General features: G+C 42.9%; 1 protein-coding gene and 1 pseudogene across 2 annotated transcripts in view; one reads left to right on the forward strand and one right to left on the reverse strand.

Moving 5' to 3' along the window:
* Nucleotides 1–7,209: 7,209 nt before the first annotated feature.
* Nucleotides 7,210–8,259, forward strand: LOC102866878 (annotated as a pseudogene).
* A 12,767-nt stretch (nt 8,260–21,026) lies between these two features.
* DSTYK (dual serine/threonine and tyrosine protein kinase) overlaps nt 21,027–23,366 on the reverse strand; it is a 62,085-nt gene continuing 59,745 nt past the window's right edge. The window contains exons 12-13 of one of the 2 annotated variants that reach the window (XM_006887911.1): nt 21,644–21,778; nt 21,027–21,286 (exon numbers count right to left, since the gene is read on the reverse strand). In XM_006887911.1, coding sequence (XP_006887973.1) covers nt 21,099–21,286; nt 21,644–21,778 — 323 coding nt within the window. In that variant the 3' untranslated portion in view covers nt 21,027–21,098. The remainder of the gene's footprint in view (nt 21,287–21,643; nt 21,779–23,366) is intronic. The other variant, XM_006887912.1, reaches the window with a different exon arrangement.

Raw genomic sequence — 23,366 nt, forward strand, 5'->3', positions numbered from 1 at the left:
GGCTGCTCCTTGGAGGCAAGGATTCTAAGGCTCCATCTAACATACTTTGGACATGTTGCAAGGAGGGACAGGTCCTTGGAGAGTGACATCATGCTTGGTAGGGTGGAGGGACAGCACAGAAGAGGAAGGCCCCCTATGAGGTGGATTGATTCAGTGACTGGGGTAATCAGGATGGGTGTGTCAGAGATGGTGAGATTGGCACAGGACAGGGCAGAGTTTAGGGATGTTGTACATAGGGTCACTATGAGTCGCAAGCGACTTGATGGCACATAACAACAACAACAATAAAAAATGGGGTTTATGCTGTCCCCTCAAATATCACTAATATGACACACAAGCAAAATCCTACTGAAGATTATCCAAAAACTACTGGAATTGTACATTGACAGAGAACTACCAGAAATACAAGCTGAATTTAAGAGGCTATGGCACTAGAGACATTACCACCAATGTCAGATGGATCTTGGCAGAAAGCAGAGAGTATCAGAGGACTCTCTATCTGTGCTTCATTGACTATGGAAAGGCATTTGACAGTGTAGATCACAACAAATTGTGAGTAACTTTGAGAAGAATGGGAATCCCAGAACACTTGGTTGTGCTCATGGGAAAACTATACTTAGACAAGGAGGCAGTTGTCAGAATAGAGCAAGAAAATGCAGAAGGTCAGCAACTGTAGTCTTCATTATGGATTAAAGCTCAACATCAAGAAGACAAGATTCTCACCGCTGGACCAATTGGTAGCATCATGATAGATGGAAAAGAGACTGAGGATGTTAACAGTTTCAACTTGCTCAGCTCCACAATGAACACTCTTGGCACCAGCAGTCAGAAAAAATATATTAATTACATTGGACCTCTCCAGAGTGCTGAGGAGCAGCTATGTCAATTTGAAGACTAAGGTGCATCTGATCCAGGCCAGGGTTTTTCCAGTTACTTGCTATGCATTAGAGAGCTCGACAATGATGAAGGATGACAGAAAAATTGATGCCTTTGAGTTGTGGTGCTGGAGAAGAGTATTGAACATATCATAAACTGCCATGAGAACAAGCAGTTCTGTCCTGGAGAGGGTGATAACAAGTTTCTCTTTGGATGAAAAGATTTTGATGTCCATTTCACATATTTTGGGCACATGGCCAGGAGGGACCAGTCCTTGGAGAAGGACATCATGCTTGAAAGGGTAGAGGAACAGCTCAGGAAAGGAAGTCTCTTCTTGATGAGATGGATTGATACAATAACTGCGGTAATGGGATTAGGTATGTTGAAGTCAGTGAGATTGGTTCAGGATAGAGCCGAGTTCAGAGCTTTGGACATAAGGTCCCTATGGGTCTCAGGTGACTTGATGGTACGTAACAACAACAACAATCAGTGATATCTCATGCAAGGAAAGTGTTACTGATGGTTATTTAAAAACAGAATAAAAAAATTAAAAATTTTTTAAAAAGAATTTTTAAAAAAACCCAAAATAGTACACCAATAGAGTTGAAATTCTGTCAGAAATTCAGTTTGCATTCCGAAGATGCTGTGTTACCAGGGATAACATTACTGATGTCATATGCATCTTGGTGGAAAATAGAGATCAGCAAAAGGATATATTTTCGTGTTTTATTGACTATGCAAAGACATTTAACTGTGTTGCTAACAACACATTATGGCTAACACTAAGACAAATAGGAATCCCAGGCCACTTAATTGTGCTCATATAAAATAATACATAGACCAAGAGGCTGGTGTCCAAAGAGAGCAAGGGAACCTTTCATGATCTAAAATCAAGGAAGGTGGGCATCAGGGCTGTATCTTTTCTCTATACTTATTCAACCTGTATGCTGAGCAAATCACTCAAGAAGCTGGACTATATGAAGAAAAATATGGCATCAAGATTGAAGGAAGAGTCATCAACAACCTGCATTATGTAGATTATACAACTTCCTTTGCTTAAAATGAAGAGAACTTGGAGTGCTTGCTGCAGAAGATCAAAGACTACATAGCCTTCAACATAGATTACATTTCAACATCAAGAAAACAAAATTCTTACCACTGGACCAATAGGCAACACCACGATTGATGGAGAAAAGATTGAATTATCGACAGCTTTGATATAAGCAGTCAAGAAATCAAGACATGGTCATCTGGAAAAATCTGCTGTCAAGTACTTTTTCAAAGTACTAAAGAGCAATGATGTCAGTTTAAAGAATAAAGTGGAGGGGTGGAGGAGAAGACTAAAGTGCACTATATCCAAGCCATGGTCTTTTTAATAACTTGCTATACATCTGAAAGTTGGACAACAAATAAGGATGACAGAAGAATCATCAATGCCTTGAGCTGTGGTGTTGGAGTACTGAATTTCTCATGTATTGCCAAGAGAACAAAGAAGTATGATGCTCCTTAAAGTTAAGGGTAGTGAAACTTAATCTCACATACTTTTAGCACGTTTGCTGGGGACCAATCCTTGGGAAATGACATCATGCTAGGAAAGTGGAGGGTCACCGAAAGAGAGGAAGATCCTCAAGAAGCTAGATTGACACAGTGACTGTAACAATGGCCTCATGTAGATCAGCTATGATGAGGAGGGCACAGCACATGGCAGGTCTTAGATCTGCTGTTCATAGAGTCTCTATGGGTCATAGTTGACTCGACAGCACCTGTTGCAGATCTAGGGTAAAGTATTTTTATAAGTATTAATAATGAGGCAGAACACCAAGAATGCAGAAGACACTACAGAGGTAAAGCAGGAGGTGAACACTTCTCGAACAACTCAAGTTCTCAAACAACTTAAGTCCTTGAGTTGTTCTCAAACAACTGAAGTTCTCCAACAACTGAAGCACACGATTCCAGCTTCTATGTATCTTTATTGAAAATTGCCACAGAGCAAATCACAAAGAGAATTCAATGTAAATGAAGCTAAGCTCTTTCTATTGAAAACCTTCTGCTTGACTCAGAAGGGAGGGGTTAGCAAATACAACGCAAAAATCCTGTAAACTTAAGGATTGTCTTCCTGTCTACCCCTGTAAACATTCAAGGATTGCCTTAGTGTTTCAGGGTGAATTCCAGTTTGTATCAGCCTCCCTCATAACGTGAAGTAGCATTTGGTATATTATAAATATTTAGTATGAAATTCGGCTTCCCATAAGCACCTAATAACAACAACCACAAAAAAGTAAGTGATAGTATGAAGAATTAAGCTAGCTTCCTCTTAAATTTTTGATTGCCCAATGCAACGTAATCATTGTGAAAATCTTTACTAGACCAGGTGTTAATAAATCTGGCAAAGTTAAAATTATAATCCTTTAAAAATGTTCTGAAAATATCAAGAACAGAGCTTGGCATGTATTGTTGTTGTTTACTGTTAAGTCAAGATCGACTCATAACTGATCTTCCAGCAGGTTTTCAGAGAGGATAGATTTTCAGAGACAGTTAATCACACAAGAGGAGACAATCTATATTTCTCCCACAGAGCAGCTGGTGTATTCAAATTCAGTAACTTCACATTAACAGCTCCATTCCTTACCACTAAGCCATCAAATCTCCCTTGGCATGTAGTAGTCACTCACTAATATGGGAATGGGGGGTGAAAAAGAAGGGAAGGAAACTGTTGCTAGCCAAGAACATTGAGAATTTCTGGGAAACTCTAGAATCTAGGAAAGAGGTATGAGACAGTTCCACTGTCAGAGCCCTTAGAATCAGCATAGCCAATTGGGATCTCTAGTCTCGAGAACTGTTGAGAGAACACATTTCTGTTCCTTAAACCCACCAACTCTGGTATTTTGTTACTCCAGTCCTAGCTGACTTATACATGCACCTAGGTGCATTTAGAATACCACCTTGCCACGCCCCTATTGCTAATCATAATCGGGGCCATTAACTCACTATGCTCCAAGCATGTGCCAACTGTTATACCTCCTGTAGCTCATTCACTCAATCAACCCTTCACCCCAGTGAGGTGGAAAGGTTTTCCCAATTCTAGAATATGGATGAGTGAAAAGTGGGATGTTAATGAAGAGCTTTTTATCTCTTGAGAAACGAAATAAGTGAAGACAAGCTGGAACACACAGCCAAGTTGGCCTTGCCCAGCTGGAAAGATTGAAAGACTCACAATTCTTAATTAGGGTGAAGTAGAACCTGGAGCCAAGATCTCTCTTTAAATTGCTACCCCTGCATCTCAGGGAGTCCTCAAGGAACTAGATGCTTAATCTCCCTACGTGGCTTAGAGGTCTCACACTGCCCCTGCCTCAACTTCCCTTCCTGCTCATGCAGACCAGTGCTGCCCTTCACATTCCCAGAGATCTCCCAGAGCACTGGCAGTCTGGGCTTTCTGCCTACTAGGTTCATAATCCCGCCTCCTGAGCATGCTTAGGGAAGGGACAGAGACAGTGATTGCACAAACTCATCACTTAATCATGGCAGTCCTTCTGTCAACACCTTATCTTTCAACATATGCTTCATGGGATCTTCTTTACAGAGGAGACACTAATGTATTCCACTCTCCACATCTGCAAGTCCATATCCAAAAGGGTGCACATTCATATTTACCTCCATCTCCCACCAGAGCCTCTCCCACAGGGAGTTGTGCTGGTGACCCAGAGGCCATGCCTTTCTGCTGGCTTGAATTCACCAGCTGTTCTGTGGGAGAAAGATGGTTAATCTCCTCTTGTGCCTTTTATTCAACTGCACGTAACACCAGCAACATATTAGATTGGCTGTATTTTATTGAAGCCTCTTGTTTAGGGTCAATAAGACTTTGTGGGGGGCCTTTAAAAGTATTTAAAAGAGTAATTGCCTAATGAGGGAGTGATGAGGAAGATATGATGCGAAAAGAGGGGGTTCAGTGGGTAGGTAATGGTTCAGCAGAAATGGTCTGTGGCTGTACATCAGCTCAAAAAGACTTAGAATGGATGATGAACAAAGTGTTACTCAGATGCTGCTTTCCACGCTCAGTTTATGGAAACTATAGCCTAGGCTGCCTAAAGGAAACCTTCAGAGGTCATACAAGAGCTGCTGTTAACAAACAGGGTATGGTCTGGATTAGGAATGGGTTGGTCAGATAAGGAGGGAAGTAAAGAGCCCATATCTTCAAGGACTTCAGGGCTCGCCTGAGAGTCTAGAGTAGGCATGTATCCAAACTTCTTCAACCACGCTAAGACAGACTTTACAACTGACCCCACGCCAACCCAGTCCAGCCTCTGAGCCCCAGATCTCCCTGTTCAGCAAGAAGTAGCTAGAATAAAGATACGTTGTCCTTTTTCTCACTAAAGAGGCTGGGATGTCAGGCCCAGACCAAGGTCAAAGGAGGAGAGTAAAGGATTCAAAGAATATCAACATGTCAGCAAAGACAGTGAACAGCCTCACCCACCTGGCTAAACCCCAGTGGAAGGTCCTCTCCCCCTCCCTGAAGAACCTTACTTAATTTTGCCCCATTCCACCTTAGGGTGGTTTCCCCCTGGTCTCTCTCTCTCTCCAGACCAAGGAATCTCACCTGGGAACATCCTTAAGAAATTTGTTTTGAGCTTTTTTTAAAAAAAATATTTAAAAGTAAATTGTTATATTTTGGAGGAACATTCTTCTAAGTGGTGTAGGACTTTTCTTTCAATTTGCTGTACTGAGGTAATCTGGGATTGCTGTGATGCTGAACCTTGTGTCATTGGGGTGTCTAATGCCATAATAATTACCCATTAGTGGACCAGTGTTTGGTGGAACTCCCAGTTTAAGACAGGTTTGGAGCAGGAGTGGCCTCTACTTTCTAAACAACATGCCTCTGGAAACTCTTTGAACTTTGAGAAAGACGATAGTTAAAGAAAGGCTTCAGATCTTTTGTTCATAGGGTTTCTATGAGTCGTGCTCGAGTCCACAGCAATCAACAACAACAACAACAACAACAACAATGCCTATTATAGCCCCCGAAAATCCACTGAGGGATCAGCTATAAGTCAGTACCCACTCAGTGGCAATGAATTTTTAATTTTATTCTTCCCCCATCAGAGTTCCAGCACCAAGGACACGTCTGCCTAGCCCTACAACCTTGACGTCTACATCCCAAAACTTTCTCCACCAAACTGTTAACCAAAATCTTGGTGTGTTTTTTTTTAAGAAAAAGCACAAAAAAACCAAACTTTTAAATTAGTTTACAAAAGAGAATTAATTTACACTCATGTACATTGTATTTTATATAAACTTTCATTTATCGTGTGTCTCTTTAGAAAGAGGGAGGGAGGGAGGAAAAGAAAATTTCAAGGAAATGGCTCATGAAATTGTGGAGGCTGGGTGATCTCTGGTAGCCTAGTGGCAAGAAGCTGCACTGTAATCCCAGAAGTGTGTAGTTTGAATCCACCAGATGCTCTGCTGGAGAAGGAGGGATAATCTCCTCCTGTACCAGTCAAGTCCGATTTGATGGTACGCACACACAAAATAATTTTTTTTTCTTAAAAAAGAATAAATTGTGGAGGCTGGCAAATCTCAAATCTGTTAGGCATTAGGCTGGAGGTTTCTCCTGCCTTGTATTCCCACCTGCAGGAGCTGATAAACACACTTTGCAAACCAGGAAGGCTGCTGCTGCTGCAAGAGCTGTAAAAGGGGGAAAAAAACCCCACACCAGGTTTGTATATATGTATAAAGGAAGCACTCACTGGTGGCCTAGTGGCAAGAAGCTGCGCTGCAATCCCGAAGGCATGCAGTTCGAATGTACCAGCTGCTCCATCGGATAAGGATGGGCAATTTCCTCCCAAACGATTAACTTCCTCTGAAAACCTGACAGAGGGTCAGCTATGTGTCAGTTCCAACTCAATGGTACATAACAAGTGAGTGTGTGTGTGTGTGTGTCTTTGTTAGATACTATCACATCATAGTGACCTTAAGAACAACAGGTTTGAACCCTGTCCTATCCTGAGCTATCCTCACATTTCCTGACACCCCCAGGAACATTGCAGTAATCACCGTGACAATCCATCTGATTGAGGGTCTTCCTCTCTTTCATCCTTCAACTCACCTAGCATTCGATCATTAGTGTTCAATCCTTCAAACCTATTCTTTTTTAAAATTTATTTTATTTTAATGAAAATTTACAGAGACTTTGGATTTCCATTCATTCATTGTTGCACAGTTTCCTCCCGCCAACCCCTCCCTCCAAGTTCATTTTTCTCTTTGAAAATGAAAAAAAAAAAAAAAGGGACCTAGCAAGCACCGGCATCCAAGAACAGAGCACTCTGTTCCTCCCTCAGAATGAACGGAGACCAGAAATCAGAAGCTTATGCCTAAGAGAAGCAGAATTTCATCCAGCACTTCTCCCAGATTGTCAAGGGGCTGACTGAGGATGATCTGGGGCACCCAGGAATAGGAGATGCTGTTACCTGACTCAGGAAGGTACAACGCCATTGGAGGCAAGTACAACTGAGGTTTAACAGTGCTGGTAATGCTCCAGGAGCTGGTGGAGCCCAGAAAGCAGGATGCTGAGAGTCTGCAAAGGGCCCTGACAGTGGGCTGGTGTGTGGAACTGCTCTAAGCCTTCTTCCTTGTATTAGACGACATCATGGATTCATCCCTTACCTGACTGCGGGTAGGCCTGCTGGTATCAGAAACCAGGCATAGGTCTGGATGCCATCAATGATGCCATGCTGCTGGAATCGTGTATCTACTGCCTGCTGAAACTCTTCTGCCGGGAGCAGCCCTATTACCTGAACCTGATGGAACTCTTCCTGCAGAGTTCCTATCAGACTGAGATTGGACAGACTTTGGACCTCATCACTGGCCCTCGGGACAAGGTGGATCTCAGCAGATTCACTGAAAAGAGGTATAAATCCATTGTCAAGTACAGGACAGTGTTCTACTCCTTTTACCTTCCTGCAGCTGCTGTGATGTATATGATGGGCATCGATGGAGAGAAGGAACATGCCAAAGCCGGGAAGGTCCTGCTAGAGATGGACGAATTCTTTCAGATTCAGGATGATTACCTTGATATTTTTGGTGACCTGAGTGTGACAGGCAAGACTGGCACTGACATCCAGGATAACAAATGCAGCTGGCTGGTGATCCAGAGTCTGCAGTGTCTCCAAAACAATGCCAGATCCTGCAGGACAATTATGGGCGGAGCGAGATGGAGAAGGTGGTCCTGGTGACGGCCTGGATGAGGAACTGGAGCTGTCTGCCGTGATCAAGCAGTGTGAAGAAGAGAGTTTCAGCCACCTTATGGGGCTTATCAAGCAGTATGCTGCTCCTCTGCCCTCAGCCATCATCCTGGGACTAACGCACAAGACCCACAAGCAGAAAAAGTGACCCTAAACACGGCGAGGGTTGGGAGGGATGCTCTTAGTAAATTATTACTGTTCAAATGAAAAAAAAAAAAATTCTTTCATTGTTATACAATCCCCCCTCCCTCCACTCCAGTCCACTCCATTATGCAGTTTTTATTCTGGACTCCTGTTAGGACACTGATATTTAGTCATATGTCCCTCTTAAACAGCTCTGTCTTTCATCTGTTTCAATGCAGTATACATTATTCTTAAGATGATTTTTAAACTCAAGATCACATTTTGACTCTCCTGGACTTGTTTTAATTTTCTTTGGCCTCAATTTGAATTTGCACATGAGTAATTGATGGTCTGTACCACAGTCTGCTCCTAGCCTAGTTTTGTTTTGGTTTTTTTTTTTCATTATTGTGACTGAAATTTTATTTTATGTACAAACTGAAACTGTAGATCTTGTTTCTTGCCATGTAGAGGTCTCGGGTAGGACACTTAGTCCAACTTGATGAAGCCGATATCCTTGGCGTACTGCCGGATCAGTCTGTGTCGGTTTGAGCACACTTGGCAGGAGCGGGAACCCTGGCCAAATTTTCGCGGGTGACTCCAGTAGAGCTGCTGGTGACCCATATTGCTTGGATGGAAGCACCAAGGCAAAAAGCCCTAGCCTAGTTTTGACTGCTGATGTTGAGTTTCTCCAACATTTTCGTTGTTGATTATTTTTTATTTGGATTTTTAAATATTTTTATTTTATGTTGATTTGCTTACAAAGTTTGTATACATTATGTTTCACACTATCCTTCATTCACATTGTGTTTCATACAATTATTCCCATTCATTATGTTTTATAAAATTAATCAACACGGTGCCCACCACTGCCCTGTCTTTCCAGATCCCCACCGGATCAGTCCCATTTCCTTTATCCACCTCTCCCTCCTTCAAACAAATTGTGTGACCCTATGATTTCCCCTCTGTCACCCTCACCCCTCTACTCCTACCCCCTCCTTGGATCCTCATATATGTCTTACTAGCTATTTCTATAATAATGGTCTCTTATAGTATTTGTCCTTACGGAACCTAGTTCACTCAGCACAGTGCTCTCCAGTCCCTCCCAAGTTATGTAGTAATTTTTTAAAAAATTCATTGCTCCTACGTGGGGGGGTGGGTGGAGGGGAAGGGTTTGTGCAGGGAGAAGGGTGCAGCAATGAATGAATGGAATTCCAAAATCTCTGTAGATGTTCATTGAAATGAAAAATAAACAAACTAAATTAAAATAAAAAAAAATTCATTGCTCCTGTGTGCTGTGTAAGTATTCCATCACGTGGATGTACCACGATCTCTCAATCCATTCAATTGTGGTTGGACATCTGGGCTGTTTCCATGTTCTTGCAATGGTGAATAATGTTGCTATGGACATTGATGTACAAATCTCCATTTGTGTCTCACTCCTAATTTTCTCGGTGTATATTCCAAGCAGTGAAATAGCTGAGTTACATGGAATTTCTATGTTCAGCTTTTTGAGGAAATACCAAATTACCTTCCAGAGTGGTTGTAGCATTTCACAATCCCACCAACAGTGTATGAAAGTTCCTATCTCCCCACATCCTCTCCAAAATTTAGTGCTTGCTGTCTTGTTAAACTCTGCCACTGCCACTGGGGCGAGTTGGTATCTCATCGTGGTTTTGATTTGCATCTCTTATTGCCAGTGATTTGGAGCATTTCTTCACGTGTCTGTTGGCCATCCAAATATCTTCCTCCGTGAAAGGTCTTTCCATGTCTTTTGCCCATTTTGTAATTGTGTTATCAGTCTTTTTCTTGTGAAGGTCCTGTAGGATTCTGTAAACTTTTGTTATGAGACTCTTGTCTGAGATGGTATTACCAAATGTCCTTTCCCAGGCAGTAGGATTTCTTTCCAACCTTTTGGGAAATTTTTTTTATGTGCACAAGGATTTAATCTTTAGAAGGTCCCATTTATCAATTTTATCTTCTCCTGGTTGTGTATATTTGTCAGTCGTTTTATACCATAGACTAGACCTTAGAAAGCTTGGTCCTACTTTGTCTCTTAGGGTCTTACCCCTAGGTCTCTGATCCACTTTGAGTTGATTTTTGTATATGATGAGTGGAGTGCATCCTGTTTCAGCTCTCTGCAGGTAGTAGTCCAGTTTTGCCACCACCAATTGTTGAAGAGGTTGCTGTTTCCCATTTGGTAAGTTTTGTTTCCTTGTCATATATCAGTTGTCCATGGATACATGGATTAACTTCCGGGTTCTTGATTCTGTTCTATTGGTCTGTGTGCCTGTTATCATACCAGTACCATGATGTCAAACCTACTCTTAAGATGTCTTTTCAATTCAGGTGGAATAGATTCAAGATCATATATTGGTTCTCATGGACTTGTTTTGATTTTCTTTCTCCTCAGTTTGAACTTGCACATGAGTAATTGATGGTTTTTCCCACAGTCTGTTCCTGGCCTAATTCTGACTGCTGAAATTGAGTTTCTCCAACAATTCCTTCCACAGATGTCAATCATCAGGTGAACTCCAAGTGTCAAGTCCTCATTTGTTTTTTGGTTTTTTTTTTTTAAAGAAAAGGTATTTGCAATGACTAGATCATTGACATACAAAACTTGATCATTCTATTTCTAGCCTCATTTCTGTCACCAAATCCATAATTTCCAACTACCATTCTTTGTTTCCAACTTTTGCATGCCAGTCACCAATTATCATTAATGCATCTTTATTGCATGTTTGATCAATTTTGGACTGCAAGATTTGGTCACAATTTTCCATTCCCTCCTCTTCAGCTTTAGCTATAGGAGCATATATTTGAATAACAGTCATATTAGTAGGTGTTCTTTGTATGCATATGGATAATGTCCTATCACTCACAACATTATACTTCTGGATAGAACTTCAAATTTTCTTTTTTTAACTAGAAAAAAAAATTTTTTAAATAGTTAAAAACTATTAGTCTTTTACTTGGATCCACAACCAACAATCAGGGTAATAGCAGTCAAAAAAATAAAGACATGTTGATTTGGGAATATCTGCTGTCAAGGACCTCTCCAAAGAGCTCAAGAACTCAATTTAAAGAGTAAGATGTGCCTGATCCAAGTCATGGGTTTTTTGTTTGTTTGTTGTTGTTGTTGTTGTTTTTAACATGTCCCCCCAAGCCCACCACAGCACCCCAAGTCATGGGGGTTTTAATACAGCTGAAAGTTGGACAATGACTAAGGCCGACCAAGAGGAATCTATGCCTTTGAGTTGTGGCTGGAGAAGGGTCTTAGAGAAAGTGCAACCAGAGTGCTCCTTAGAGTCAAGGATGGTGAAACTTTGTCTCACATGCTTTGGACACGTTGTCAGGAGAGAACAAAAGAAATCATGCTTGGAAAAAGAAATCACGCTTGGATAGGTAGAGGGTCAGAAAAAGAGAGGAAGACCCTCAACGTGATAGATTGACACAGTGACTGTAGTAGTGGGCCCCAGTATAACAGAGATAGTGAGAGTGGTACAGGTAATACAGTGTCCGATCTGTTGTTCATAGGGTCGCTAGCATTGTAGTCAACTCTATGGTATCACTCACACACACACACACACACACACACACACACACACACACACACACAGAGTTTTGGTGGCCTAGTGGGTAAGCAGTTGTGTTATCAACCCAAAGACAGAAAGTTTGAATCTCTTAGCTGTTCTAAGGGAGATAGCTGGGAAATCTCCTCCCATGCTATATACACAGACAGATTGATGGAGACACAACCGTTTGCCATCAAGTTAAACCTGACTCCTAAATGGCCCTCCATTGAGCTTCCCAGGCTGTAAATCACATGGGAGATTTCCTGTCTTTCTCCTGCGGAGCTGCTAGTAGATTCAAATCCCTGAGATCTTTTGGGTTAGTAGTGCAACTCCCAGTAAGCTAGGCCACCAGAATTTATGTATAATTGTTGTTGTGTATCGTAGAGTAAGAAATGACCCATGGCTGACTCTCTAGTGGGTTTTCAGAGGCAGTAAATCACATGGGAGTCAATGTTGATTACCCATCTTTCTCCTGTGGAGCAGAGTGGATTCAAACCACATACTTTCGTGTTGATAGTGCAATTCCGTACTACTGAGTATGCTGTTGTTGTTAGGTACTGTCAAATTAAGCCTGACTCATAGCGACCCTATGAGCAACAGATCTGAACGCTGCCCTATCCTGTGCCAACTTCACAATCTCGAACACTCCAAGCCATTGCTCCAACCATTGTGTTCAGGCACCTGGTTAAAGACCTTTCTATTACCATCCCGCCTTTCCAAACCTGATGTACTTCTCCAAGGAATAGCTTTTCCTAGTAACATGCCTGAAGTATGTGGGATGAAGTTTTGCCCTCCTTGCCTCGAAGGAGCACTCTGGCTGTCCCTTCTCCAAGACATGTTTGTTCTTTTGGCTGTCCATGTAATACTCAGTACTCGTTGTACAACACCACAGTTCAGAGGCATCAATTTTTCTTGTCATCCTTATTCATTATCCATCTCTCCGCATCATAGCAAGTAATTGAAAAGACTATGGTCTGAATCAAAGCGTACCTTACTCCTCAACCTATCATTGCTTCTCACTAATTTGAAGAAGTCCCTGAATGTAGTCTTTCCAAGTGCAATACATTTCCTGATCTCCTGACTGCTGGTACCAAGTGTATTGATTGTAGACCCAAGTAAGATGAAATCATTGACAGTTTCAATGTTTTCTCCATCAATTATGATATTGTCTATTGGTCTAGTGCTGAGGATATTTGTTGTTGTTGTTTTCTTTCTTTGGTGCCGTGACTTGGATGTGAAGGATTTTTGTTTTCTTGACATGGAGATGCAATCCATACCAAAGGCTGCAGTGTGTGACCTTCTGCAGGAAGTGCTTCAAGTCCTCCTCACTTTCAGTCATCAAGGTTGTGTCATCTGCATAACAAAGGTATTGAGGAGTCTCCCTCTGATCCTGATGCCACATTCTTCTTCATAGACTCCAGCTTGTCAAAGAATTTGTTCAGCATACAGATTGATTTGGTATGGTCAAATGATAAACCTTGACATCTTTATTTTAAAACATGTAGTATTTCCTTACTCAGTTTGCACACACAACAGCCTCTTAGCCTAGGTGTACACTTGAGTACAATTGTTTTGGGATTCCTATTCATCAATATTAGCTATAATTTGTTATGATCCAGAGTCACATGCCTTTGCAGTCAATAAAGCATAAATAGGCATTCTTCTGGCATTCTTTGCTTTCATCCAGGATCCACCTACATTAGCAATGCTATCCCTGGTGCCACGGCCTCTTCTAAATCCAGTTTGACCTTCTGGCAGTTCTCTGGGTACTAGTCTAGCAATTTCTGAATGAGCTCCAGCAGTATTTTGCTTGCAAGTGATATTAATGATATTGTTTGATAGTTTCCACATTCTGTTGAATCACCTTTCTTGGGAATGGGCACAAAATATGGATCTTTAAGTTGGCTAGCCAAGCAGTTATCCTCCAAATTCCCTGGCATAAGTTGAGAGCACGTCTGGGGCTGCATCTGTCATTTGAAACATGTCAGCTCTTACCCTGTTGATTCCTGGGGCATATATTTCACTGAGTTTACTTCTCTAGAAAACCACACCTAAGATGGGGTCTCTACCCAATTAGCATTTCATGGACTCTTTGGATCCTGCTAAAGGTAGAAATTTTTAGATAGAATTTAAGGTTCAGGAAAGGAACAAGTTGCTACACAGTCAGGAGTTGATTAGACGTAAACACATGAGCCATTTCCTCTGATGTGGATGGTGGCAGCAGACTTTCAGAGGCTGTAATTGCACAGTAGGAGACTGCCTACTTTCCTCCCTTTGAGCAGCTGGTAGATTCAAACTGCCAGCCTTAGGGTTGGCAGTGCCACTCGCTACCACTGGGCTACCAGACCTTCCTAATGATACTGTTTTTATGGACCATAGAGTCAGAAATGACTCATAGGCGCTCCTCTAGCAGCTTTTCAGATGCAGTGAATCACACGGGAGGAGAATGTCCACCTTTCTCCTGAGGAGCATCTGGCAGCTTTGAACCATATGCCTTCAGGTTGGCAGCACAGCTTCTCATTATTAGGTCATTAGAGTTCCCTCCCTGACTACGCTCAATGGTAATTAATGCTGTGGAACAAAATATCTATGAAGGAGTTAATGAAAAACCAATATATGTAAATCTTCACAGAAATAAATCAGTTTTGGAAAAAAGTAGAAAAACTGCAACAACGAATAAAAAAAATTTTAAAGTAGAAAAAAACTGTACAATAAATAAATTAAAATAAAAAGAAAATGCAACTTTTCTGCAAACTTTTATTAAAATCACAATTAAAATTAAAAACATATTGGCGAGCTCTGGTGGCCTAGTGGCAAGAAGCTGCACTGCAATCCTAGAGATAAGCAGTTTGAATCCAACAGATGCTCTGCTGGAGAAGGAGAGCATCCTCCTCTACCAGTCAGATCTGATTTGACAGTACACACACACACACGTACACACACATAAAAAATATTTAAAATAAACTAGAAAAAAATACAAAAGGAACACACACGGTATACCACTTGGTGGCTTCTCCCCCTGAGGCTCAGGCACATAGAGAACTAGGAAGGTCACCTCAGGAGTGCTACTCAAGCAGTGAGCTTGGTGAGAAAAGTGTATTCTAAAAAAAAAAATGTGTCCAGCTTAAAACATGTATTTCATAAGTAATTTTATCCAAAGAAATAGTGGTTATAAAAATGGGAGTGGGTACCAAGAGAGTTGTTACCCTGAATTATGTGCTAAGAAAATACAGGGTCTGTGCACACTTAAGAAGGGGCATATTGTGGAGAACTCTGGTGGCCTAGTGGCAAGAAGCTGTGCTGCAATCCCAGAGGTACGCGGTTCAAATCCACCAGATGCTCTGCTGGAGAAGGAGGGACAATCTCCTCCTGTACCTGTCAGATCTGATTTGACAGTACACACACACACACTAAATTAATAATGATAATAATAAAGAATTTTAAAACTATGAATAATAAAAAAGAAGGGGCATATTTAACTGGGAAGGGTGACAGGGTTAGTGCAAGGGAACAAGGTAGATTTCACAAGTGAAGGGGCTGGTCTGCTAGAAGTCATTATTGTACGGTTATCCTCATGATGCCTTAGAATCAGCTGATGGCAACTGACACGCTGAGATTCAGCTTCAGCTTTCCCTTGATCAACCACAAACACACAAGGAGTTTAACGTGTGCTGCCATCTCCTGGTCAACCTGGTGTTGCAGTTAAGTCACAAGTATTTAACAGCAGAGAGGAGCCTTGGTGCCGTCCATAGCCACCAGCTGCTCCGAAAGAGAATGATGGGCAGGTTCCTCTCAAAGGTTTACAGCCTTGGAACCTGATGGAGGGCTGCTATTGGTCAGAACCTGAGAAGGTAAAACTATTTTAAATACCAAAAATGAACTCAGGTTGGATGACTAGAAGCCCAAAATGATATGGGAACCAAATCCCAACTAGAGCACATACAGCCCTCAGGAGCACAAGGCATGCTGTGTGCCAGTGTTCACATTGTGCTGCTTTCCTAACAGATCGTTAATTGGCCTGGCTGATGACGAAAGTGTTAGAGCCCACCCAGGAGGACCTCAGAAGCAAAACCTGGAGGACTCCTGAAAGATGATTCACTGAAATCCCCACAGAGCACAGGTCTCTTCTGGCGGACCAAGCTGCCTGGAGTTCTGATGGTTTCAGTGACAACTGGGATGCGCTGTATGCGTTCCTAAATCTTGATGGTTTGTCAAGTGTGGCTGAGCAAATTTTTAATTATCCTTTTTGCCCCATATGTGTCAATTTGGCTGGGCCCTGGATCTCAATATGAAGTAATTATTCTATACTTTATTTTCACTTGTTATGTTCACAAGGCAGGAGGCAGTTATGTTAATAAGGTAGGTTGTAAAGGACCTCCTGCCATCAAGAAAGGAGCATGAGGATTGGGGAGCATTGTTTGGAGCCAGGGCCCCAGAACTCTCAGAAAAAGAGCCTTCCCCGTTGTGGCTGAATGTGGAATTCTAGCGCCCTCAACTGTGGGAAAAGAAAATGTGTTTACTGAAGACTTTCCCTTATGCCATATTACACCCTTGCTCAGAATGTTAAGTCTGTGCTGAAAAGAAGCTAAAGATCTAGGTGTCATCTCAAAACATCAAACCCACTGTATCACTGAACTGAGTCTGATTCTGGTGGCCCTGCACATTACAGAGCAGAAACGAGCTCTGGGGGCTTTCCTGTCTTCCTCAAGGATGCACAGTGTCAGACCTATTCTCCTGCAGTCATGGGTCTGAGCCAAGCTTCTGGTTAGTAGTTGAGCACACACAACTTGTTCTCTTCACTCTACCTTGCTCCCTTATCTGCTAGCTGCCCTCTCACACACCTGCCACATTCTACCTGTAGCAGTTTGTTGCTGTTGTTACTGTGTGCCGTTGCTCGTCGAGAAGGAACTGACCCACAGCTGACCCTCCGGTGAGTTTCCAGAAGCAGTAAACCACACAGGAGGTTGCCCATCCTTCTCCCGTGGAGCATCTGGTGGATTTGAACCAGTGCCTTTGGGACTGCAGTGTAGTTTCTAACCATGAGGCCACCACAAATTCCTCCATAGCAGTGGTAATGCAACGCACTCAGAGACACAGAGCAGTCATTACGGCTGGGAAGGACCTTTGTGGAAATCCTATCATCAGGAGCTCCTAAAGCAAATTTAAGAGACTACAGAAGTCACAGTGGAAATGAAATAGGTAGGGCAAGTGCTGTTAACACAGGCAGTGAGCTAACAGAACACAGAAGCCAAACAGATGCAAAGCTGTTAATGTGATTTCTATTACCAGCACATCTGGCATTTGTGCATGCCAATAAGTGTACAGAATGGTCTATGAAACCAATCCCAATCATTCAAAATGACACTGAATGAACACTTACCTCCATAGTAGCAGCTCTTAAAAATACAATGAACATGGTCCTGGTCCTGCTGTATCAATATTATAGAAGAAGCCAGGTAGTTTAAGAGGGGAAGAATACAAAGACTTAACGAAATTTTCTTTTGTTATTGCACTTTTATTCTACACATTTAGTTTGTTACATTTTTATTTAACACTGTAATAAACATTAGTCTTTTAAAACAAACCAATGAAAAATTACATAAAGACAAAAGACAACAGGCTGTCCAGACCACTTTGCCTTTCACTGTCTCTGGACAAAGGAGCCTCCCCAATGCCAGGTGTTCACACAGTCTCCACTTCCCCTCCAGTGGGCTGGATGTTATAAAAAAGCAGAAATGAACAACAGAACCCAGTTAAAAACTGTACAGCAACTTGAGTTCGCCAAGGAGTGTGTGCAATACAAAGGTTTTTCAAGGTCATGCCTTCTTACCCTTACTTAACCTTCCAAGCTGGTTCCACTCATAGTGACTCCCCCCGCATCGTGTTTTCAAGGCTGTGAACTGCAATGGAGGAGAACATGCACTCTAGAGGTCCCAGGGAACCACTAGTGGATTTGAACCACCCTATCTTTTGTCCTTTTAAAGGAAAAGTTATTTGACCCAACAATTTTTTGTTTGTTTATTTTTTAAAAAATCAAGCTTAGAAAATTCAAAGGGAAAAAATACTCTTGGTAGTGGACTCTTCCAGGGCTGTTCATCCCCCTGGGATGCAATAAGGACTCTGGCATTTCCATGATTAGCCAGAACTAGTTTCAAGCATGTCATCCCTACAACACAAGGGCCCCGACTTCTGCTGCTCAGCTTCTCAGTGCTAAGTAATAAGCCAAAATATAAAGTGTCATTCAGTGCAGTTAGCATGTTACAGCCCCACCACCCCAAACTACTTCCCCTGTCAGGAAAAGAAAAGTTCCAATCTCTCAGACTGCGGACAGGTAACTAGTCTACAGGTAACTAGTTCTACTGTTGCTCTATTTCTATCCCTGGTAGTGATGGAGCCTCTCTTAAATTTTGCCATTTCCTTGAATTTTAGTGTTTAAAAATGAAGAGAAGCTGCCACCAGGGCTCTGTTCCTCCTGAAGTTGATGGAGTCAGAAGTGACTCTCTTTGGCTTAGGAACAAGCAGCATGGTCCTCTTTCCCCGAGAAGCAAAGCGCTCGCTCAATCAATGGGACATTCTCCTCAGAGGATGAGAGGAGCTTGGCCATGGCTGTGGAAGCAGCCACACTAAGCCTTCCTCTGTGGGTCAGCCTGCCCTTGCCACCAGCTGGCTAATCACAGAGTCAGTTGGGCGGCCTCTTTCCAGGTGCCATCAGCATCGCTTCTGAGGCAAAATGAGTAACCAGGCTTCCAGAGTCATTGTCTGGCTGGGGCCAATGATTCTAATCACGTTAATTACGAGGGCAGCACACGGAAAGGGCGACTCTGTCACACCATCCATCATCCTCCCTTAGCCACCACCTGACCTCACCATTTGGAAGCATGGGCAGTCACAGAGAGCAGGTCAGTTCTTCAGGAGTGTGACTCTGCTGAGTCCTGGACAGCCCAAAGGCCACCAGACATCTTGGAGTAACTAGTGTCTTCCCAAATAATATACAATACAGTACATTTCATGGCATCCCATGACTTTAGTAACGATGGGTGCCAAGGAAGAAGAATTCAAACTTAGCTGACAATGTTACAAAACAAAAGCAAATATACATACATCACACACGTGTGTTCATGCACTCAGCCTGCTGAGTGTTTAAATAACATCCCCAAAGATCTCTGTGTGAACTTTGGCTACTCTGGAGACTTTCAGGAGTAATTTGCACCTTTTCTTGAAATACTTCTTTTTAAATGAACTGTAACACACCCTCTCTTCTTATGTAGTATTAACCTCATCCTGGACAAAAATTGTGAGGAATATGGCTAGAAAATCGGTGAGGGCAGATTAAGCCACAGGTAACAGACTGAAATGGAACTCGGAGTGCGGAGTGGGGGTGCGCAGGGGGGAACCTCACCTCCCAAGTGTGAATGGAAGTAGGAGTTCAAACTTCTAAAAAAATATTAGCAATGTGGTCTTCCCAACAGGAACAGATAATCTGCACTAAAAGAAAGACTGAGAGGAGGACCAATAAAAGGCTTCCTTACATAGTTCAAATAAGAGATTTACACTTACTTTCCACTTATTTTTCACAAGTAGAGACCATTCACCTCTCCCTTCCTAACTGGAAGTCTGGCCTCCTGGGAGTCCCATCAATGTCCCCACAAGGGCAACACGTTAATGCTGACAAGAATAGAGTAACTTCAAGGATCACTAATCACTGAACCCACTGCCATTTCTTAAAATCTTCAAATGTTTAAGGGCTTACATAACAGAGCTAAAGTGAGTTTTTAAAAGTACATGAAGATCATATGAAAATGTCTTAGAAGACTCCTTGGATAATGTTAGCGGCCATCCTGGTGTGATTCTCACCAGTGAACGGGCAGCTCATCTTTTGCACTGGCTGGAGGATCTGTTTCCCACATTCTGGGCCGGGGCACAGGGGCCAGATCACCACTCTGAGGCTGGGCAGAATCTCTCCTGTTAACTCCTTTGTCTAGTAATCTAAATCTGCAGGACCAGTTTGGCTGAGGAAGACTGGATGATATTCCAATATTTAAACTATGTCCCTTCCCGTGGACAGCACTCAGGATTTCTCTCATCTCCACTTCCTGAAAAACTCTCCAGAAGACTCCCACCTCTCCTCTCAGCTGCAGTGGGAAGAGAACTTCCCTGGACAGAAGACACAAAGGTAAGAGCTAGGCTGTTCCCTATCATTGCATTCTGGGGTTTTCCTTAAAACAAAGTTCACTTAAAATAAGGTAAAAAGAAGGGACATATTGCTGAAAAAAGTCTGGTTAAAAAGCCCACTGAGCAAGTTTTTATAAAATGTCAGTGTGTTAGATTCAGAAACAAAGAAGAGTTTCCAATTTTAAGTTTTTAAAACAACATAGGTCTGTCTGGGCCCAAGGCCTCCAGAGCCATCCTTCTCCTCAGGTCTTAGCAGATACAACACAGTGGGTCAGCTGTGCTCACTCAACCCAAAGTACCATGTTCTCTGGAGACCAAGAATAGACAAAATAGGGGTGGGGGGAAAGACCCAAGGGAAGGACAGATTCTGCTCTGGGTTCAGCAGTAACTCCAAATCCATTAGCTTATATACATACATACACACATCTTTTTTTTTTTTTTTTTTTTTTTTTAGCCTCTTGGTAACGTAACAGTGAAACCCTCCCCTAGAAGAAACCAGGGGTATGTGGTCCTGTAAATGTAAACACACTGGTGTCATAAGAGACAGCTCTGTTTCTAGCATCCTCCCTGGGGCTATGTTGTAACCTGAGATCTCTAGCTGCAGACAGCAGGAATCAGGCATCTGAAAGCGATTTCTGTTGTTCCTATGTTACAAGGACAGTAGAGCTATGTTCAGGATTGCTAAGGGAATCTACCACTGAGTGCGATCAAACGGTGGAAGCCATGGCTATGAGTTAGTATTATTGCCATGACATTATTCACTTGGTGTCTTGGAAAGAAAATACATACAGTGAGCAGATGATGGTGAGATTCACCTCCGTATCCATCTGAAAAACAGAACAGCCTACATTTCGGCTTTTACACGTGCTCTGGAAAATCTCTTTTGCTAAAGAGTCAAGTCAGCGTGGAAAGACCATGAACTGCCAATATGCAAACAGCCATCTACCTCTTCACTACTCAAGAGTCACCTTTGCTTAGGAAGGTCTCACGTTGCCCAGTGCGCAGCAATTCCTTTGAGAACTCACAATAGTGAATAAATTTCAAATTCTCCCCATGGCCAAAAAAGTTGGGGGGGACGGGAAGAAACACAGAGGAAGAGAGAAAATTCTCTCCTTTGCCTTCAGGTGGAGTCCTCCAGTCCTCTGGTTTGCTGCCCAGAAACTGACTTGCACAACCGGTCCATGATGCTCTGGAGCATGGGCTGGACGATGCCCAGAAGAGGCCTCTGGGAGGGGTCACCGTCCCAACAGGCTTCCATCAACTGCCAGCACTCCTCGTCAAACACCGGGAGACGCTCTGGACGGGCCCCTAGGGGAGGAACATGGAAATAAGATTAATGACAGGAAGACCAACCCAGTGAGCAGGCGTGACTCGCCACCAACTGGTTCATTATTTAGTTGGGTTTCAGAATGTCAAAGAATGCAGGCAGCTTAGACTTCCACTGCAAAAATCGAGGTTAGAGTAGAAATAGTGATGAAAAACTGAAACATACTGGCACAGGAAGCCGAAGAACTGGAAATTCTAGAGGAAAAGGTGTGCATGGTTTTCTTTCTACAGCAATGCTACCGTGAAGCAAGGGTCTGATCTAAATGTCTTCTTGGGATCCCGTGAAGGGCTCTGCTGTGGGCCCCAGGTGACCGCGCTCAGCCGGGACATGCCTCTTACCTCTCCGCACATTGTTCCAGAGGTGGTCTTTGCTGGCACACCTCTCAAACGCCTCAGGGAGCTTGACAGAGCCTGAGCAGATATACCAGAAAAGAATCCCAAAAGCGTAGACATCCACGGAATTATCATACTTTCCTACAAGCAACAAGGAATGCAAAGAAGTGAATGAGAGAAGGCCTGGGTAGCACTGCCACTCTCTGCACCTGCCAAAGTGTTTACACATTTTGTCTGAAGCCTTTAACCTCCATTATCTCTTAACAATAACCCTGTCATGCAGGCAGGATACGTTTATAATGCCTATTTCAGAATTCAAAACCACTACAGCACTGGAAGGTGAAAGCCAGGGAGTGTCAAGAAGCAGCTGTGGACTAGAACTTGAGAAGAAGGAGGAGTAAAGCCTTTTCTTTCCTGAACAGTCAAAAGAGAAACCCTAAAGGGCTGTATGCAGGACATGAAGCTGGGAAACACAGGTGGGTGGGCTTGGAAGCAGTACAAGGAATTTTAATGTCAGAGAAGAGTCTGAACTTATTAGGCAACAGGAAGTCATTTCTGCTTTAGAGCGGGAGATGACATGAAGAAGATGCTCTGTGTCAGACTTTCTGACGTCAGCAGGGTGGCGCAGGTGTGGGATCACCTGGCCTGTTTTCAGCACTATGGCCGACACCTGAGGCTAATGTCTTTCTGGGTCTGATGCTGACTGAGCTCATAGGGCACATCGTACTCTCTCATGGGCACCCGGAGAGGCCCACAAGCCCCGAGTCCTGAAGTGCTGATCATGGGGCTTTCCAGTTGGTGGAGAGAAGGACGAGCACAGGGAAGCACTGCCCTGGGACCTTTTGAGACCTCACCTCATGTGCCTCAGTCTGTCTCCTTTCGCAACGTAATAAATGTGTAATGAATTCTCAGAATCATTCCAGTGAATTAGTGAGTCCACAGAAGCAGTGAGAGGCAGCAGGAACTGGCACCTGCCTCTTTGGCAGTGTGAAAGATGGTGTCCTTCTAATGTGTCAGCTCTGCCCTAGCTCTGGCAGGTAGGATCTGAGAACTGCTGTCATGGATAGCTGTTCTGAAAGACGATGTCTGCTCAGTCTGTGAGCTCTGACCCAGCTCTTGGTGATGAGGGTCAGAGAGAGGGTGCTATGTGAGGGCCTGTGACAGGATGAAGGAGGAAGGTGAGGTGAGGACTGGCTCCATTCGCACACCACGGGAACTAGGGTCATGCTGGTCCTTCCCGTGCACTTAGCAATGTGGGTACGATTTGCCCACTGACCCTCTTTAGCGCAAGCAGGTCATAGGAGAAATAATGAAAGGAATGTAAAGAAGAAGTAGTGAAAAAAAACCCCAAACAAACAATATTGGTGGGAATAGAGATTAAATACAAAAAAAGAAGTCATTTTTAGGGTCTTAGCTCTTTGGTACTGCTTTAACAGAACGATCTCAAATGGTTGGCTTTAACAAACAGAAATTTATTTTCTCACAGTCTGTTGTTGTTAGGTACCATCGAGTGGTGCACGAACTCTGTACTATTCTGTGCTGTCCTCACAACCTCTGACACGCACAAGCCCATTGCTGCAGTCATTGTGTCAATCCAATTGGTTGAAGGGCTTCCTCTCTTTTATCATTCCTCCACCTTCCTAAGAAAGATGACCCTCTCCAAGGAATAACCTTTCTTAGCAACATGCCCCAAGTATGTGAAATGAAGTTTTATCATCTTTCCCTCCAA

Source organism: Elephantulus edwardii, unplaced genomic scaffold (genome assembly GCF_000299155.1).
Source record: "Elephantulus edwardii isolate Elephantulus edwardi_28Jun2011 unplaced genomic scaffold, EleEdw1.0 scaffold00063, whole genome shotgun sequence".
Classification (NCBI taxonomy): Eukaryota; Metazoa; Chordata; class Mammalia; order Macroscelidea; family Macroscelididae; genus Elephantulus; species Elephantulus edwardii.